The sequence below is a fragment of the Ovis aries genome, chromosome 12, assembly GCF_016772045.2.
Source record: "Ovis aries strain OAR_USU_Benz2616 breed Rambouillet chromosome 12, ARS-UI_Ramb_v3.0, whole genome shotgun sequence".
NCBI lineage: Eukaryota > Metazoa > Chordata > Mammalia > Artiodactyla > Bovidae > Ovis > Ovis aries.
Window position 1 is genome coordinate 53,937,147 of NC_056065.1, and position 14,211 is coordinate 53,951,357.

Consider the following 14,211-nt stretch of genomic DNA (forward strand, 5'->3'; position numbering starts at 1 on the left):
TGCAAGTACCATGGAGATGGAAACATCAACCACTACCCTATTCATTTTTTTCCACATCTTTGCTTAGTCATGCCTTACTTGGAAGTGGGTACTATGAGTGTAAAACAATCTATTTTGGGGGAAAATTCTCAGACTATACTTAGACCCCTCATCTGTGGGAATAGGCGGGTCATGTGAACCAACAGGGCCTCCATCTTCAGTTCCCACAATCAACTTGGCTAGGAAAGATTAAGGAGATACCACCAAAATGAATACTATTTGTTCTCAAACTAATTTTTTTTTAATGTCAAGAAATAAAATTCCAAATAGATATTTTTCATTAAAAAGTAACTCTGGAGTATTACTCAGCCATTAAAAAGAATACATTTGAATCAGTTCTAATGAGGTGGATGAAACTGGAGCCTATTATACAGAGTGAAATAAGCCAGAAAGAAACACACCAATACAGTATACTAATGCATATATATGGAATTTAGAAAGATGGTAATGATAACCCTGTATGCAAGACAGCAAAAGAGACACAGATGTATAGAACAGTCTTTTGGACTCTGTGGGAGAGGGCTAGGGTTGGATGATTTGGGAGAATGGCATTGAAACATGTATAATATCATATATGAAATGAATAGCAAGTCCAGGTTTGATGCATGATACTGGATGCTTGGGGCTGGTGCACTGAGACGACCCAGAGGGATGGTACAGGGAGGGAGGAGGGAGGGGGGTTCAGGATGGGGAACACATGTATACCTGTGGCGGATTCATGTTGATGTATGGCAAAACCAATACAATATTGTAAAGTAATTAACCTCTAATTAAAATAAATAAATTTATATTTTAAAAAAAAGTAACTCTGGTAGGTTAAGGTATTTTAAAATGATATACATCAAATTATAGATCAAGGTGTTTGCTGTTAAAGGCAAAGCTACACTTAGAGGCAAAATCAAAACCTTAAATCTATTCACTGAAAAGCTAGAAAAAGGTAAATCTCCCTGCCATGTCTAACTGCATGCCATCATTCAAGACCAGGTTACCACAGGGGAAAGCTCGGTGTCCTTAACTGAGACTGTTATCTTACCAGCTCTGCTGTGGCTGGCAGGATATGCAGACCTCTGTTCTGTTGGAGAACCCAGGCAGTGACTACGGAGCAAGAAAATTCTGCATCTCTTCCTTGATAATTAAGACCTTTCTAGACCTTTCTAATCACATTTTCCATCTTTTCAACTATTACCTTCCAATCATAAAGTCATACCTAATTGTATTCTAGACTGTCCATCAGGTTAATCATGATTGTATCTTTGTCTTTACTCAGATGAATTGACAGAATCACATATTCATTCAAAAAAGAGAAAGAATGGGTGGAGGGCATGACAGTCAAGGAATCATTCCTGGATTTGCTATACAAACATTGATCAAGTTTTTCTAATAGGAACACTCCATAGCCCTAGGTGTGAGACAGGAAGGGCTTAGTATCTTCCTTAAAGAGGCTAATAATAAAAATAAATAAATAAAACTAAAAGCATTATTATTGGGGATTTTTGACAGATCAAAATAATTAAAATGTCTCAGAATTAGAACAACTTCCTAAAGACAATGGTTTCTTTCTCCTTAAAATCTGAATATAAACAAGTCCTTGTATCAAGTTGCCACCTGTTATGTGGGCAACATAGTAGATCATGAACCAATCAAGAAGCAAGAGAAAAGCAATTGGGGATATGGTTGGCTTAAAGTCATGGCTTCTCTGAAGGAAAAAGATCATGGCTTCTCTCAGCTCATAATCACTGTGACAAGTGAGGATGGCAGCTGAGGAGAATGCAGCTGAAAATATCTAAAAGCACCCAGTGAATGACCCAAACAAGTGTGAAATCTTTTTTCCCCTATTAGGTAGGATCAAGATTAAAATTTTTCCTCTGAATGGAGACTAGAAATTTAAAGGGAATAACTAAGAGGAGACAGTGTTAATCTTTAAGCTCTTTACTTTCCAGAAGGATGGGATCAGCTCAGCAAATTGGCTTTGAAACACTAAATCTGAGCGTGTGAGTGGAGAGTGAGGCACCCAGCCCTGGGAACTCAGACATTTCCAAGTCTGAGGACCACTAAGGGTGGACACTGTGGTCTCTTTGGAAACTTGGAGCCAGGAGAGAAACTAACGTGGGTTAGTTGCAAATAACCCTATCCTCAACATGGCAGCTGTTCAACCCCTTCATGGATCACTTCTTGTCATGGCAAAGGGGCTTGGGTAACTCATGAAGCTATGAGTCGTACTGTGCGGGGCCACCCAAGATGGACATGTCACAGTGAAGAGTTCTGACAAAATGTGATCCACTTGAGGAGGGAATGGCAAACCACCCCAGGATACTTGCCATAAGAACCTCATGAACTGTATAAAAAGACAAAAAGATATGACATCGAAAGATGAGTCTCTCAGGTCAGAAGGTGTCAAATTCGCTACTGGGGAAGAGAGGAGGACAACTACTAATACCCTCAGAAAGAATGAATGGTCTGAGCCAAAGCAGAAATGACCTTCAGTTGTGGATATGTCTGGTGATGAAAATAAAATTCGATGCTGCAAAGAACAGTATTGCATAGGAACCTAGAATTTTAGTTAGGCCCATGAATCAAGGTAAATTGGATGTGGTCAAGCAGGAGATGATAAGAATAAATACAGGCATCTTAGGAATCAGATAACTAAAATGGACGGGAATGAGTGAATTTAATTCACTCATTTAATACTGTGGGCAAAAATCCCATAGAAGAAATGCAGTAGCCCTCTTAACCAACAGAAGAGTCCAAAATGCAATATTTGGGTGAACCTCAAAAATAACAGAATGATCTCAGTTCATTTCCAAGGCAAGCCACTCAATATCACAGTAATTCACATCTATGCCTCTACCATTGATGCCAAAGAAGCTGAAGTTGATCAGTTCTGTGAAGATCTAGAAGACCTAGAACTAACACCAAAAAAAAAAAAAAAAAAAAAAAAGAGAGAGAGAGAGATTCTATTCTTCATTGGGGATTGGAATGTAAAAGTAGGAAGGCAAGAGATACCTGTAGTAACAGGAAGGTTCCATGGAGAACAAAATGAAGCAGGGCAAAAGTTAACTGAATTCTGCCAAGAGAATGCACTGGTCATAGCAAACACCCTTTTTCAACAACACAAGATGACTTTACACATGGACATCACCAAATGGTCAATACCAAAATCAAATTGATTACATTCTACATAACCAAAGATAGAGAAGCTATATACAGTCAGCAAAGACAAAACCTGGAGCTGACTGTGGCTCAGATCTTCAACTTCTTGTAGCAAAATTCTTGGTTAAACTAAAGAGAGCAGGGAAAACCATTAGGTCAGCCAGGTATGACTTAAAATAAATCCCCTATAAATATGCAATGGAGGTGATGAATAGATTCAAGGGATTAGATCTAGTAAACAGTGTACCTAAAGATCTATGGACAGAGGTCCGTAATATTGTACAGGAGGCAGCGAACAAACCATACCAAAGAAATAGAAAAGCAAGAAGGCAAAGTGGTTATCTGAGGAGCCTTTACAAATAGCTGAAGAAAGAAGAGAAGTGAAAGGCTAGCGAGAAAGGGAAAGATAAATCCAACTGAATGCAGAATTCCAAAGAACAGCAAAGAGAGATAAGAAGGTCTTCTTCAATGAACAGTGCATAAAAATAGAGGGAAACAACAGAAGGGGAAAGACTAGATATCTCTTTGGGAAAATTGGAAATATCAAGGGAACATTTCACCTAAAGATGGGCGCAATAAAGGACAGAAGCAGTAAAGATCTAGTAGATGCTGAAGAGATCAAGGAGAGATGGAAAGACTACATGGAAGAACTGTGCAAAAAAGATCTTAATGACCTGCTCCCTTAAGGGAAGCTATAGCAAAACATAATACATTAAAAAGCAGAGACACCACTTTTCTGACAAAGGTCCATATAATCAAAACTATGGTTTTTCCAGTAGTCATGTACAGATGTGAGAGCTGGACCATAAATAAAGCTGAGCTCCAAAGAACTGATGATTTCAGACTGTGGTGCTGGAGAAATCTGATGATTTCAGACTCTTAAGAGTCTCTTGAACTGCAAGGAGATCAAACCAGTCAATCCAAAAGGAAATCAACCCTGAATATTCATTGGAACTATTGTCGCTGAAGCTGAAACTCCTAACTTTGGCCACCTGACGCAAAAGCCAACACACTGGAAAAGAGCCTGATGCTGGGAAAGATTGAAAGTGAAAGGAGAAGAGGGCAGTAGAGGATGGAATGGGTGGATGGCATCATCACTGGCTCACATGAATGTGAACCAATTCCAGGAGACAGTGGAGGAGAGAGGAGGTTCTTGTGCTGCAGTCCATGGGGTCACAAAGAGTCAGACATGACTTAGTGACAGAACTACAACAACAAAAGGTATCCTGCCTCACCCGTCAAGCTTCCTTTCATTGTTCAGGTAAACTGCCTACCCTGCAAGCATTCCCTAGCTTAGACGGTACATTACAAGACTTCTTCCTCCACCTCTCTAGATAACTCATCTGACATACAGGTCAGATACTATAGCAATGATTCTTTTTGTTTTTTTAAGATCATGGATCTAGGCTTTCCCAATTCAAACTAGTCAAAACCATGGAACTTTCATGTAGGGAACAAGGTATAAAGAAGGTTGGGAAGTGCTTGCAAACGAGACTCTCAACCAGGGCTGAACATTCTTGCAAACGAGATGTTCAGCTAAGAATCCTGTTTGTTCCCATGGGAAAAGAACATTGCTTGCACACAAGGATGTTTCTCTGATTCCTCAAAAGGAACAGACCCTGGGACAAACGGATTCTAAGTTGATAAGGAAGTTCCCCAAAACAAAGTCTTAGCTGCAGTAAATAAGTCAAGGTAAAGGTTATCTCACCCTGCGCCTGCGCACTGTATAGTCTTTAAATCATAGTGCTTGGCAGCTTGCCCTGTAGGTTGTTGTGCAAGGGATATAAAATAAAGCAGCTGTAAGAAGCAAGTGTTAAAATATAAAGATTTAAACCACGCTGCAGTGTTGGTATTCCATTCCGTCACCGGCACTTTCAAGTGGGCCTGCATAAGTGTACAGTAGATGATTTTTTTTTTTTTAAAGAAAGCCAAAAACTCCATCCACAGATCACTCTAATGCCACCATCTTCTGAACATGTATTCCATAAGAAAGCATGTAACTCAGATGCACCTGCACAAAGCAGTGATTTCCTCACCTTTTTTCCTGCCTTCAATCACCTTGCCCTGCCCCTTCGAGCTCCTTATACTCTGCACCCATAAATATCCCTACTCACCTGCCTTTGAAGTGGTAGGGCTCAGACTTCCCATGTTTCCTCATGATTGCCTTGTAAATAACCCCTCTCTCAGCTTCAAATTTCAGAATTTAGCATTTGGCTTGCTGGACTTCCCTGATAGCTGGCTGGTGAAGAATCCACCTGCAATGAAGGAGACCCTGGTTCGATTCTTGCATAGTGAAGATCTGCTGGAGAAGGGATAGGCTACCCGCTCCAGTATTCTCGGGCTTCCCTGGTGGCTCAGCTGGTAAAGAATCCACATACAATGCAGGAGACCTGGGTTCGATTCCTGGATTGGGAAGATCCCCTGGAGAAGGGAAAGGCTACCCACTCCCATATTCTGGCCTGGGGAATTCCATGGACTCTACTATAGTCCGTGGGGTCACAAAGAGTTACACACAACTGAGTGACTTTCACTTCACTTGCTGACCGCCATATTGAGTCTGCTCCATTTTGTCTATTAATCTACGAACAGCGAAAGAAATAAGCAGAGAGGTAAGAGACCCTCCCGACAGAATAAAGAATGTGCAGGAATGGTAAGGTTTTGGATCATATACAACTCAGTGCCTTTTTAAAAAATCACTAACTGGAGATTGCTGAGGTATAAACTGAAAAAGAGAGTAATAGATCATGGAAGGCAGCAGTCAGTTTTCAGTGAGGGTCTCTAGTTCTAAGAATTGCTTTACAAATGTCTACCCAGGGAAAATTTTACCATGTGAGTCTCAAACCTGTATCCAGCTCCAGACACTGAGGCTTATATTTGGTTGTATAAACACATATTCCCAAAATTTCTGTCACATCCCAGAGCCTACATTTCACCTTGCAATCCTGCACCTCCGTTGTATCAGCTTTCCATTTCCCATTCACATTGAGCTCATGTATGAAATCATGGATTGGTTTGCTTTCATGATGCATCTATTGCCTAGATGTTAGTTTCCAAATGCCCAGAAGAAAGCTTTGACAGATGTAAGCAACTAGGCAGATGTATAACAGTGGTACAGAAAGTGCTCCTCAGGATAGAATGTTTTATTGCCCCAGAGAAGACACCGGGCTGTAGCTAAGCCAGATGGCCCTTGGAAATCCTAAACCCCACATAATCTCAATGAGTTTATCCCGAAGCTGAGCCAGTCAGTCCAGGTGGAGGGCTCCATGAGGGCTGTAACTCTGAGAGGCAGGATAAAACTCCTCACTTAAGTTGATCAGCCCAGTGGTGTGACTCAGCAGCTTCTCCATGATGGCCATAGAGAGAACACTGCCACACAGACTGAAGGTCCTGAGCTGGGAACAGCAGCTCAGCGCAGGCAGGATGGATTCAAGTTGGGACTCTGTGATCCCACATTGCTCTGAGTTCAGTTCCTGGAGGGTGGCTGCAACTTGCTCCAGAACGTGGAGGATCTCAATACTAAAGTCGATCATGGTGACACCACTCAGATCCAGGCCTTTGAGCTGACGAATGTTTGGGTGCTGGGACAGATGGGTCAGGTCTGATTCTGTAAGCCAGAACTTAGTTATTGCCAGGTGGTCCAAGGGGGTCCTCAGGCATCTGGGGAGAGAACCAGCAATTAGATCTGAGAAACCAGGAAGGCAGCTGAACTAAAGTTGTCAGATAGGTGATTGGCCCAAAGTCAAGGTCATACTAACAGCCTTCTGAAGGTCAGTACCCAGAATGGCCAGTCTAATTTTAGCCTGACATTCCATCTCCACATCACCTGTAAACCATCTGCAGTTCCGTATGATCTCTGGCTCCTGCTCTACTTCCATCCTCTTAGAATCATGCATTTCTTAAATATTAACTAACTCACCTGGAGAAAAAGACAACATTTTAGAGACTAGTAATTTGAGACAAGTTTATTGTGTTCAGAAACCTTGTGAGCACAGAGCTCTTCTCTCTCTCTCCCTCACTTTTTCTTTCTTTTTTTTTTTCTGGCTGCACCACATGTGAAGTTTATGCAATCTTACTTCCCCCACGAGGGATCAAACCTGTTCAGCCTTAAAAGAATAGAGTCCTAATCATGGACAACCAGGAAATATCCAAGAAATTCTCTTAAAATTGCTCAGGTCTGAAGTGATTTCCCTTCTTTAATGCTCTCTTCACTTACCTGTTTTCCTAAGTCATCTGACATAAGATTTCCCTTCTTAAGGAAGAACCCATGCCCAGCCTCGCTGGATCAAAACCACCCCATCCTTAGCTTTCTAATATGGCAGTGGTTTAGTTGCTAAGACGTGTCCAAGTCTTGCAACCCCATGGACTGTATGTAGCCTGACAGGCTCCTCTGTCCATGGGATTCTCCAGGCAAGAATACTGGAGTGGGTTGCCTTCTCCAGGGGATCTTCCTGACCCAGGATTGAACCTAGGTCTCCTGCATTGCAGGCAGATTCTTTACCTACTGGGCTATGAGGGGAAACCTAGCATGGTGTCCCTGCGTGTTCTTCTACCTTAATTTCAGAGGCAAGGTGATACCACAGCTCAGGAGAAAGCAGCTAAGGACCCTGTGCACCTGACAAGCCAGTGTTGTGTTCACTGTTACCCTGCCAGCAGTCCACACTCATCTGAGCATCTGGTCCAGGCAGACTTCAAGGAAGTAGTGAGAGTCCAGATAGAGATACTGGAGATGTCGCAGCTTGAGAAACTCAGAGGTAAATTGCACAACTTGCTGCTGCTACTCCTGTACTGTGGGCTTTTGGGGAACTTGGAGCCAGAGAAGATATAAACCTGGCTCAGTCCCAAATAACTCTGTCATCCAAAGGCAAGTGCCACCAGGAAAGGTTTTAAGTTTCTTTTTCTTTTCTCACTGAGGACACTTTCTGGATGGCAAATTTTCCCAGCCAATTTTCAGGGGTCTTAGAAGTCAAATAAACCATAATTTCAAAGGACGCTTTTCAAGTATATTTAGATCACTACTGTTTCCTCAGACCTAGCTAAGTTCCACACAGATTCTGATCAAGGTGACACCTTAGGCACAGAAATAAAATTCTGGTTTTCTCTTCATAAATACCAACACCTTTTCTGCACTAAATACAGTTCTTATTGGTGTTTAATGTTTACCACATTTAGGAGTGACTCCTACTTTGGGATACATCATATAAAGATTTCTTTGAAATTTAAGGTCATGCATAAAGGGAGACTATTTATTCTATAAGAATTGTCCGTGCATCTCACCCACCCGTTATTTGATACCCAAACAATTCTTATACACCTGTGGCCACCAAAGTGAAGACACTCTGAAGATGCTCTACAGTAAAAGTTAAACACAACAATCTGATTTAACTATGCTTCAATAATTTAAAAAAAAAAACCTGGGGCTTCTGTGGTGGTGCAGTGGTTAAGAATAATCTTACAATGCAGGGGATACTGGTTCAATCCCTGGCCCAGGAAGATCTTGCCGGCCACAAGGCAACAGCTACTGAATCTGAACTCTGGAGCCTTTGAGTTCCAACTACTGAGCCCATTGGCAACAACAACTTAAACCTGTGCACCCTAGAGCCTGTGCTCCTAACAAGAGAAGTCACCACAGTGAGAAGCCCAAGCACCACAATTAAGAGCAGGCCCTGTTCATCACAACCAGGGAAAGTCCACACAGCAATGAAGACCTAGCACAGCCAAAAACAAGAATCAGTCAATCAACCAAACAAGAATTCTCTGAAGAAAACTCATGGGCTAATATGAGAAACTCCAACAGTGGCCAGACTCCAAACTGGTCATTCTCAGGCATGTGGGAATCTGAGGGATATTCAGAACCTTTCCTGCCTGAGTAGTCATCAGCTGTGGAAGTTGTGCCAAAGAAAATTATAGACAGACACAGCTTTAAGTCTGAAGGCAAATTTTATTCAGCCCCATGACAAGAGTGGGTCAAACAGGGTCCTTTTGACATTCCATATTTGAGTTTTGCACACAGTTAGGAAAAGCCAACCTGATAAAATACTTTTTTCAGAATTCTAACCTTAAAGAAACAAAAGTCCTTTTAGGAGTAACTTGCATTTATCTCTCTAATTCTTTGAGATGCAATTGTTCTACCTGATCTTAGGTGGTTTTTTTCTCCCTATTGATATCTTGGTCACTGCCATTAGAAAGGTACACATATGTTGCACATCTGACAATAAATAGACTGGGATTCCGAGCAGCCTTTCGGCTGTGCCAACTTTCAAAGACCTTTGTTATCTCAACCTTTGTTTCACCAACTTGTATGAAAAGGACTTTTTACTTTCTTAGACCATTTTGGGGGAGGAAGCTTTCTAGAGCTTATGAAGGGTACAACATTTGCACTGTCTTGTGGAATGCCTATTGTATCTTTATCGGTGTAAATTGTTTTTAAAATACTACTCATCAATAAATCCTTAAATTGGAGAAAATTGTAAATTGGAAAATTTTAGAGAATTTTTTAAATTTTAATTTACTTTTGAGAATATGCATTTTACTTTTGTACAAATGATATTGTGTTTCAAGATTCCATTAGCTGCAAAGAATATGATCTCACTTTCTTTTAAAACTGTATGTTTGGAGAATAATTTCTTTACAATGTTGTGTTGGTTTCTGTAGAGCAACATGAATCAGCCATAAACATACTTATATTCCCTCCCTCTTGAACCTACCTCCCACCCCTAGAGAACTTTTACTAAAAGCCACTTTGGGACATATATTAAAAAAAAAAAACTAGAAAGTGGAGAAAAATGCATCCATGTAATAACTAACCTTTGTACCTTATTTTAAAACAAATGAACAAATCAAAAACTGGTTTGGAAAGCATTATTTATGCTCCCAACTTCAGCTTATTTATGCTCCCAACTTCAGCTCAATGGTACTTACACATGCTAATAATAAACTTTGCTTTCCACAAAACTTTTCTTTTTACCTGCAACAAATTCATAACCTATGCCTTTGTAAACGAAGATGAAGCATTTATCTTTTTCTTTCTACCTGATTCCTGCAGAATTTGGCTTCTCCAGCAGGCTCCTCTGTTAACTTGATGAATTACTGCTACCAGATGACAACTCATTTTACTAGTCATTAATTTGTCCTAACTTGCTTTCAAATTATTTATGTCGTGTCTTTCCTCACTGTGTTATATCTCCTCACATTACGCTAATGAATTTATAACTGTAATGAGCTATATATCTTATAGACCATCTACTGTATAAAATTAGTGTCTCCTGCACTACCCAATGGAAACCCAGGCTTCACACATAGCTAAATATCTTAAGGCCGTCAATTGTATCTACAACCATATAGAGAATATTTATAATAGTGCAACTCTAGATATGAGAAGAGGGAACAAGGGGAAACATTTTCTGCATCATAATAGACTAGTAAAACAGGAGATACAGAGAATTTTAATAAATATGTTATAATGGATCTGCAGCTGATTGAAGCAGATAGTGGGGAGCTGAAGAAACAGATGGACAAGTATAAGTTATATGTTGTGTATTACAGCTATTTTATTATACAACCTGATATGCTAATGTCAAAACATGCTACACTAATCTTCCTCAATAAGGAAGACCAATAAGTGTTATGGGAATAAAATGAAACTTTTATTTACATGAACTAGTGTTCAAAAGATATACTTTTGAAATATAGTATAAACATAAAAAAATTGTTTCATGCCTGTATGATTTTAGAATTTTTCTCATAGGAACATGCATATCAGTTCCCACCCATGACAGAGATGTATTGTTGAGGACCAGTGAGTATTTTTCCTTTGTTGTTTGTGTTAACCCACAGAACTAAGTAAAAAAGCAAAAGGAAAAATATAACTAGGGAATGATGGAGTTTCAGATCATAGGCAACAAAGTGCTCCCCTCACCACCATCAGTAACTAGAGATCCATGAGATGCAAACACAGAAATCGGAATAATATCATGGTCAGCATTTATTAGTTTACACTGAAGGTCTCTTTATTTCTGATCATTTCTACAATTGTGCATACAGAAATAACTCGAACATGTGTGTCTAAAACTGAACCTCCAGAAATTTAGGTTCATATTTGACTCCATAAACATGTCTCTAAATAAATCCCAAACTCCCCAAGTCAACATATCCTACTAGAATCCTGCACCCCTGCTGGATCATGTTTACTTTTCTCAATGACACTGAGCTGGTATCAGAAATCATGGGTGTATTTTTCCCTTCATAATATACCTATGTCCTAGACTTCAGTTTCCAAGTATCCAGAAGAATGCTTCTGATAGAGGCAACCACCTTCTGACAGAGGCAGGGTATTACATAATTATGCATTGTGATTCAGATGATCACACACGTCCTCACCACAGTAAGGACAGGGGCTGGGGCTAATCCAAATCTTCCTGGGACGCCCTAAATCTGTAAGGAGCTGCCAAAGCTCAGCTTTAAGCTGGGCAAGTCTCTCCTGGTGAAGAATACCCAGAGAGCTGTAACTCTCCCGAGGGGCAGGATAAAACTCTAGACGTAAAGCAGACAACCCATCAGTATGACGCAGGAGATTCTCCAGGACAGCCATGGAGATGAGGTTTCCACACATGCTGAAGACCCTGAGCTGGGAGCAGCAGCTCAGGGCAGGCACAAGAACCGTGAGGAGGGAGTCCATAATCCCACACAGGTTTAAGTTCAGCTCTTCAAGAGTACCTGCAACTTTTTCCAGCAGACCCTGGATGAGCTTGGGACAAAAGTTGGTCAGGGTAACACCACTCAGATTCAGGCCCTTTAACTGACAGATTTTTGGACTCTGGGACAGATGGGTCAAGTCTGATTCTGTAAGCAGGCAGTTGGTTATTGAGATGTTGTACAAGGGGATCTTCAGGCATCTGGAGGAAAAAGAAAAAAACAAGTAATTAGTTCTGGGAAACCAGAGTGATAAGTGACCTCCATTTGAGAGGTAAATGATTGGTCTGAAACCAAGTTGTTGTTACCATCTGATAAAATTCAATATCCAGAATGCCCAGACTCATTCCAGGCTGAGTCCTGCCATTTTCATGTGTGACTAGATCAAGCTAAAAGAACCTTGAAAGCTCTTTTTCCTCATTTATCAAGCAGAGTACAACATACTCCACTTACTTAGGAGGAAGAATGAAGATAATGGTTGCACTAGAATATGCTCAGTAGGGAGAGCCTGAGACACAGTCTCCATCAAGTGTGGACACTACTTAATTTTAGTCCTGGGAGATGAGATAAACATGTTTTTAATTCAGATCCCTTCAGTCCATGCTTGGGCTCCAGATGCCTGTATCTCTGGCCAGGTGAGGCACTTGGAGGACGTGTGTAAACAATAAGACCCCACACCATGCCCTGGGGCTGCCAGACTTCAGCAACTCCCATCCGGGCATCATCTACAAACTTGCTATCATTGTTCACTCTCCTTGTGTCTCCATTACTTTTAAAGTGCAAATCCGTAAAGATGGTCTTGGGTTGCATACAATGTAACTAAATAATATACGGGAAATGCATGATTCTGAAGATGATGGTAATGAAGCAGAGACAAAAGGAGAGTGAACAGGGATAAAAGGTATGTAGATGATGCCCGGATGGGAGTCGCTGAAGACTGGCAGACCCTAGGCATGGTGTGGGGTCTTACTGTTTCTACACATCTTCCGCGTGCCTCACCTGGCCAGAGATACCAGGCATCTGGAGCCCAGCCTGGACTGAAGGGATCTGAATTAAAAACATGTTTATCTCATCTCCCAGGACTAAAATTAAGTAGTGTCCACACTTGATGGAGACTCTGTCTCAGGCTCTCTACTGAGCACATTCTAGTGCAACCATTATCTTCATTCATCCTCCTGAGGAAGTAGTGTATGCTGTACTCTGCTTGATAGATGAGGAAAAAGAGCTTTCAAGGTTCTTTTAGCTTGATCTAGGTTTTTCCTTGTCAATGCCATCTTCATTAACCTGTCATCGAACAGAGATATCTCTTCCCAAAGAAGAAATCACATATATGCCCGCACTATAACTATGCCTCCTAATTTGTAGCTTCCTAACCTAATGTCTCTTTCCAGAACTTCTATACCAGCTTTCTCACACCTTGATTGCTCTACTTATGTGTTACCACACTTCACAGTAGAGCAGCAAATGAGACAATACACTTGATATTTTACTAATGTGTTCACTGTTGCTCAACCAGTGCTGGTCCCCTCACCTGAGCATCTGGTTCAGGCGGCCTTCAAGGAAAGATGGACCTTCCATACGGAGATAGCGGAGGTACTGCAGTCTGAGGATCTGAGAGGTAAACTGCAGAAGAGCCTGATGGTCCTGTTCCTCAGCAGCAGACCTATGAACGGGAGAGAGAATGAGTTTCTGAACATTGCTCATCTTGCCCAGGAGAGGAGCAAACTTGGCCAGGGTGGACAGCTTCTGGGTGAAATTCAGTTCCACCTCCTGGATACAGTCCAGCTTCACTATTCGGAAAACTTTCTTAATAGTGTCCTTAGACCTTGAAACAATCTTCATCTTCTTACAGCACAAGTGTATGGAGCCTTTCCGCTGCTCCACCCACGAGAAGAGGTAGGTGATACATTTGCTCCAGGTCTTTTCCTTGAGACAAAGATCTACATACATCTCCAAGGGAGCCAAGGAGTGCTTTGTCCTTGACATGTTCTTAGCCACTGATGCCATCAGTGAACTTGAGGACACATGGGACTTGTCTCCAGACCACATGTTCCAGAAGTCCTGGCCAGTATTTCTCAAGTCCAGCACCCGCAGTTTGCACTTCCTATGGGGAAACAGAAGATTTGCTAAGATTCTTTAAAATACACACGGAATGAAACTACAGCCTCAGAATTTAGGCAACATTCTAACTTCCCATCTTTGCTTTTACTTCACATTCCTGTTATCACCTTCTGTCTTTTCTCTTTCCTCTCTTGCTCACTTTCCTCTAGTCCTTTTCATCTTCCATCCTTCCTAGTACACTTTTGTAAGGTATTTCCCAATGTGATCTCAGCA

General features: G+C 41.2%; 1 protein-coding gene across 1 annotated transcript; it reads right to left on the reverse strand.

Moving 5' to 3' along the window:
* Window positions 1–11,241: 11,241 nt before the first annotated feature.
* Window positions 11,242–13,973, reverse strand: LOC105601896 (PRAME family member 8-like). The gene is made up of 2 exons (XM_027976089.3): window positions 13,409–13,973; window positions 11,242–12,080 (listed from the first exon to the last, which is right to left on the reverse strand). The coding sequence occupies exons 1-2, from the start codon at window positions 13,924–13,926 to the stop codon at window positions 11,528–11,530; spliced, it is 1,071 nt and encodes a 356-aa protein (XP_027831890.3). The 5' UTR covers window positions 13,927–13,973; the 3' UTR covers window positions 11,242–11,527.
* Between the last annotated feature and the right edge of the window lie 238 nt (window positions 13,974–14,211).